Here is a 6,842-nt window from a genome sequence, read left to right on the forward strand (position 1 = left end):
TCAGCTACTATCTGGATAAAAATGATAGGACGGATTTCCTGGCCATTTTATGAGATGATCTTGTATGACATATCCTTCTTGTTCACCATGTCCCTTCCGATACTTTGTATAAACGTAACAATAAATTGTCTTTTTACCATCTGATGCAACATGTGTAAATCTCTTATTAGCAGAGACGTCGAATAATTGACCTGCCTCGTATTTTAAAACTTTTTTACTATCTATTATAATTTCTTGTGAATGGGCAGAGGTGGAAACCCATTGATACCGAATCCAGTAATCCGCGTATCCATTCCATAGATAAACCATTGATTTCGGATTATCCATGGATACCACATTCTCGTAGGCTATGTATGGAGGAATTGCATTTTTGAGTTCATATACGAGTCGACATAAGTTGGATGAAAAAGTACATATCGTGTAGTTTGAATAAACGAGAAAGTGCAAGTCAAGAAGCAGATTTGTAAATATTTCTTTTGGAAATCCACGTTGAAAGTACGATCCTTGATTTTTACTTGGTACATTTGCAGGAAGCTCAAAAAGCTTGTATTCCTGAGGTAAAAAATGTCGGATGTTATCTATTGTCGTTCTACTATCACTTGCGACAAATATTTTCTTCTCCTGTATGGTAGGAAAGTGTTCTGTAAAATATCTTACAGCTTCATTAGCATACAATTTTTCAGACACCAGATTGCTTTCTCCTGATATTATTTTATCGCCACGCCGTACATGCATAGCCACAAAGGGGTACCCAAGGTGAAGACCTTCAGTAATTTCTTTGATCTTCATTTTAAATGCATCATTCACGCGAAGTAAAAGGTAGCCGAGAAACTGTGAAGAGAACCACAACCAGGGTTTGTAGATGGGTTGAGACAATAAAGCAAGCCTAATTTCTTTGGGTATTGTTGTAGGAATATGCCTTGGAGCTGGGAAATCTGGTATAGAGTTATAAACGAGGACTTTATAAGAATTATCAATATCATAACCATTTTCTAGGTAGCATTGCCGTTGTTGCATGTTGCAAGAATGCTTATAATTTAAATATTTAGCCTTCAGGTAACCGCATTTTTTCGATTCGGGCATCATCCACTCGGAAAATCCTCCGAAATGTTCGTATTCTTTTTGTTTAATGAAAACTATCCGACCTAAACCAAACGCAATCTGTAAACAAACTCCAAAGCGATGTACCATTGATCCCATACCAGCGTAATTCCCAATATTTTCACAATAGAGAATTTTTTTACTCTCACACTCTCCTTGTTCTTGTAAGATTTCAATTTGTTTCCAAATTTTATCATGAATATTAACTAAAGTTTTAAAACTATGTGTTTGTGAAGAATCACTTTTCTCTTCTTTAAATAAAACTTTTTCCTTCGTCTGCCCATGTTTTTGTAACAATGTGGTTTCCCCGACTTTAATTTTTACGTCTGCATATCCCAGCTTTCGTCCAAATTCAAAAGTGGTGTATAAAATAAACAACGAACTTAATAATATACATAAAAACACTTTTGTTTTCATTATCCAAATATTTCTACTATCAAGTTTTTTAACGAAATAACTCTTGTACTAAATTCTATACAACCAAATTTATTAAAACAAATGTTCATTAATTTTTTATCAAAGCCGTAAACTGATAAACTAATAACAAACTTTATGTATAAATGCATTTTATGTGACAAGCTTGCATTCAACAATTAGCAATAGTAATGACGTACGGCTACTTTGTTATAATAGCGACAATTATTAATTCAAAATGACCTTTTAGCCTATAATTAACAGTATTAAAAGAAGTCAACCTTGTTTCTAGAATAATTTTTAAACAGTATCAAACACTTGTTTTTAGCTTCGTAAACGGAATTGACGGGTTAGTATTGTTTATAGATCCTAATAGGTTTGTCAACCTTTCAAGCTAACATCCTGCCTCATAAGAAAATTAACAAACATGTTTATTTCTCCTGTTAATACGTTGCAAGAATCGGGCACAGAACTTGTGTATAAGTTAAAGTTTATTTTGCAGGTTTGTTTCCGAGGCTTTCCAATTTAAAAACCCTTGAACAATTAAAGAATTCACCATTTTTAAAAGTAAAAAAAAAGCAAAAAAAAGCAAGCACTAAAAGCTGACAGTTGAATATGAAGAATAAACTAAAAATATGTTGAGAAATGCAAAAGGTGAAGTTCCATCTTTTTAAAATAGAGTGAATTCTGTTTTCGGACTTTGTGCTTTACTCTTTAAGTTTTTTAGATGGTAATACTTCCTGGAAAGGAGGTTGGTACACTTTGTTTATTTCTTCCACAAAATACACATTTTCTCAAAAAGATATTATAAAAAGAATCTCGAGTCTCGTTGATGAGAGGCGCTTTTACGAAAAACTCGATAAATATTCTTAAAAATTCTATACCTACACAGCACTTGCTTCTGAAATACAAAACAAAGATGAAAGCTCGAAATAAACTATTTGTACTTTCGCTTTTCAACTTACACTTTGTGTGACTTTTAAACAAAAGCATTTTCTATAAAAAGTGATGTTGGTTTATTTGCATTCTTTGGTTATATTTCTCTACTTTCAATTTCGCAGCAACGTTAGTTAGTGTTTTGTTTACAATCTCGATTAAAGTCTTTTTCGAAGTGAAATAAGGACGGCTAAATGACCACTAAGTAAATGTCATCCACAGATATTTTACCTGACTTTTGGTGCGCAAAAGTAGAAATTTTGCATCTGATGGCAGCATAATAATATAAACTATTTGAGGCTTTCTCCATATTTAAGAAAAAATGAAGAAAAACAACCTTTGCCACGACAATTCCCTTGCAGCATTTTCACAGCAGACTGATCTTACAAGGTGTTAGGTTTACACAGAAGAAAAAGCAATTTAGTTTGCTTAATTTCAAAACGAAATTCAAAAGAAAAGGGAAAAAGAATATATATCTTTGATAATACGGGCTAATGAGATGTACTATTGATTCTTTGTGTTACCTTTGCTGTACATGCTTAAAAAAATCCATGTTTACTAGAGAAGTTTTCTATATATGTTAAATGAAATTTGATTTGGATAAGAAGACGTCCATATCCACCTCCTTCTTAACTTTAAGTTGATAAATTAAAAATAAAATATTTCGCAAAAATATGTGCTGACCAAAGTCTTCAACATCGACGATTACATTTGCAAAACTTTTTTGATCCAAAATTCCACATCGCACAAATGTCTAGCGAAATCAACTCACAAACTAGAAATATCACCATGAACTGTTAAATAACATGTGCTGGTGATTACGAAATATTTGATTACAAATTAAATAAAGTATGATATGTAATCAAAACCCCAAGTAGCATGATGCATTTTGGTTTGTTCAAATATTAATTAAACAACAGAACTCGATGTGACATCACTGTCACTGTTTTTGTAGTTGAACATTTTTAATATCGAGACATTTTTTATCAAAATTTAAACAAAATTCTTTACAATTTGGTAAAATCTACAATATATACTATTAAAAACGTAGCCTTGGTAACATAAAAAGGCAAGTAATTAAAAACAATAAAATATATTATCACCAATTAGATGGTTTCTACAGCGTTCACTTATTAAGAGGATGGTTTCTCTCTGCCCGTACGTTTTTCCCGGTTGCAATCGTGGGTTCCGTTTAGACCGCAATGCTCTTTGATATCATTTGATATCATTAACATGTACCCAAGTATTGATACTGCGAATGGCATAAACGAGCAAGTAAAACGCCGTCAACCTCATGCATCATTGAAAGACTCAATATATGCCTTTTTAAAAAAAGTCATTATTTGCCAGTGATAACTTACTACAAACAAATGGAACAGCAACAGGTGCCCCAAACTCCTGTTCATATGCTGATTTGGCTATTTTGCCTATTGATGATGCAGTTTTTGAATCCATGAAATCTACTTATCCTGAAATGTTATACTATGGTCGGTATCATGACGACTGTTTGTCACTCTGGTGTGGCTCAACAGAAAGATTAAATGAATTTTTACGTTTTTAAATTCCCTGAATGAAGATTTAAAATTTACCATGGAAATAGGCCGTTATGACTTGTGTTTCTTGGATCTACAATTAAAGTTGAGTAATAATCTTATTTCTACCACTGTTTATAGCAAACCTACTGTTCACACTTGTATCTTCATGCTACATCATGCCATAATAAATCATTTATTAAAGGCGTTTCTAAAGGTGTGGCATTGAGACTTCGACGAATATGTAATAGTGACGGAAATTATCAGAAAAAGGCTAAGGAATGTACATCATATCTAATGTGTGGATCATTAATTTCAAATGGTTTCACAAATGACACGAACTGAAGCAAGAAAAAAGACGAAACGTTGATGATGAAATGATGAATTTAAAAGGATAGCTAAACCCATATTAAATTAGAATTTTTTTAAAATACACATATCTTCCGTATAATCTTCAAAAACAACTTTAACCTCTTCTTTAAGTAACTTAAATATAGATATTAATAACCCATCGTGTATTCAATTTTCTTCTTTAACGTAGCCATCACGTAGACCACTGTATAAAATTATAATAAGTATAGATTAACTTGGTGGACCATATAAAAAATATGAGAGTTTAATACGTACGAACTAAAACAGCACGTGCAAACTCTTCAAAAACACAACTAACCGAACACACATTCGGAACACATATATACCCATAGTAAATATCATTTCTCAAAACCACATTGACAGAATCAATTAGATAAAAAATTAATGAATTTAAAACGCATACGTACCAATTTAGTAAAACTCATATCGTACAATTTAGTTGTAAGAGGTCGAGGAATGTTGAAAGTGAAGAAGAAAGAAACTTCCTTGGTAATTGCGGGAAAAACTCACAGATTTCAGATAATTTTTAGCTAAAATCTATTTTTTTTTTAATATGAATGATGTTTTTAAGAAAGGCAATACAATCAGGGATTTTCAGGTTAAGTCATAGCAGAGTCTGCACAAATCAATAGCTGTTTCGTTTGTATTGTTTTTCAACTGGTTTATATCAAAAATCAGCCACTATCTGGATAAAAATGATAGGACGGATTTCCTGGCCATTTAATGAGATGATCTTGTATGACATATCCTTCATTGTTCTTATATCCCCTCTGAAAATTTCTATACACGTAACAATAAATTGTTTTTTTACCATCTGATGCAACAAGTGTAAATGTCTTATTAGCAGAGACGTCAAATAATTGACCTGGCTCGTATTTTAAAACTTTTTTGCCGTCTATTATAATTTTTTGTGGATTGGCAGAGGTGGAAACCCATTGATACCGAATCCAGTAATCCGCAAACCCATGCCATAGATAAACCATTGATTTCGGATTATCCATGGATACCACATTCTTGTAACCTATGTATGGAGGAATTGCGTTTTTGAGTTCATATACGAGTCGACATAGGTTGGATGAAAAAGTACATATTGTGTAGTTTGAATAAACGAGAAAGTGCAAGTCAAGAAGCAGACTTGTAAATATTTCTTTTGGAAATCCACGTTGAAAGTACGATCCTTGATTTTTACTGAGTACATTTGCAGGGAGCTCAAAAAGCTTGTATTCCTGAGGTAAAAAATGTCGAATGTTATCTATTGTCGTTCTACTATCACTTGCGACAAATATTTTCTTCTCCTGTATGGTAGGAAAGTGTTCTGTAAAATATCTTACAGCTTCATTAGCATACAATTTTTCAGACACCAGATTGCTCTCTCCTGATATTATTTTATCGCCACGCCGTACATGCATAGCCACAAAGGGGTACCCAAGATGAAGACCTTCAGTAATTTTTTTGATTTTCATTTTAAATGCATCATTCACGCGAAGTAAAAGGTAGCCGAGAAACTGTGAAGAGAACCACAACCAGGGTTTGTAGATGGGATGAGACAATAAAGCAAGCCTGATTTCTTTGGGTATTGTTGTAGGAATATGCCTTGGAGCTGGGAAATCAGGTATAGAGTTATAAACGAGGACTTTATAAGAATTATCAATATCATAACCATTTTCTAAGTAGCATTGCCGTTGTTGCATGTTGCAAGAATGCTTATAATTGAAATATTTAGCCTTCAGGTAACCGCATTTTTTCGATTCGGGCATCATCCAGTCGGAAAATCCTCCGAAATGTTCGTATTCTTTTTGTTTGATGAAAACTATCCGACCTAATCCAAACGCAATCTGTAAACAAACTCCAAAGCGATGTACCATTGATCCCATACCAGCGTAATTCCCAATATTTTCACAGTAGAGAATTTTTTTACTCTCACACTCTCCTTGTTCTTGTAAGATTTCAATTTGTTTCCAAATTTTATCATGAATATTAACTAAAGTTTTAAAATTATGTTTTTGTGAAGAATCACTTTTCTCTTCTTTAAATAAAACTTTTTCTTTCGTCTGCTCATGTTTTTGTAACAATGTGGTTTCCCCGACTTTAATTTTTACGTCTGCATATCCCTGCTTTCGTCCAAATTCAAAAGTGGTGTATAAAATAAACAACGAACTTAATAATATACATAAGAACACTTTTGTTTTCATTATCCAAATATTTCTACTATCAAGTTTTTTAACGAAATAACTCTTGTACTAAATTCTATACAACCAAATTTATTAAAACAATTGTTCATTAATTTTTTATCAAAGCCGTAAACTGATAAACTAATAACAAACTTTATGTATAAATGCATTTTATGTGACAAGCTTGCATTCAACAATTAGCAATAGTAATGACGTACAGCTACTTTGTTATAATAGCGACAATTATTAATTCAAAATGACCTTTTAGCCTATAATTAACAGTATTAAAAGAAGTCAACCTTGTTTCTAGAATAAT

The 6,842-nt window shown here is 32.4% G+C and overlaps 2 protein-coding genes across 2 annotated transcripts; both read right to left on the reverse strand.

Annotated features, from left to right (window-relative positions):
* LOC130621372 (alpha-(1,6)-fucosyltransferase-like) lies at window positions 1-1,518 on the reverse strand. The gene has a single exon (XM_057436660.1). It carries the CDS (start codon window positions 1,516-1,518, stop codon window positions 1-3), a length of 1,518 nt encoding a protein of 505 aa, XP_057292643.1.
* A 3,511-nt stretch (window positions 1,519-5,029) lies between these two features.
* LOC130621373 (alpha-(1,6)-fucosyltransferase-like) lies at window positions 5,030-6,547 on the reverse strand. The gene has a single exon (XM_057436661.1). The coding sequence runs from the start codon at window positions 6,545-6,547 to the stop codon at window positions 5,030-5,032; it is 1,518 nt and encodes a 505-aa protein (XP_057292644.1).
* Between the last annotated feature and the right edge of the window lie 295 nt (window positions 6,548-6,842).

Source organism: Hydractinia symbiolongicarpus, chromosome 12 (assembly GCF_029227915.1).
Source record: "Hydractinia symbiolongicarpus strain clone_291-10 chromosome 12, HSymV2.1, whole genome shotgun sequence".
NCBI lineage: Eukaryota > Metazoa > Cnidaria > Hydrozoa > Anthoathecata > Hydractiniidae > Hydractinia > Hydractinia symbiolongicarpus.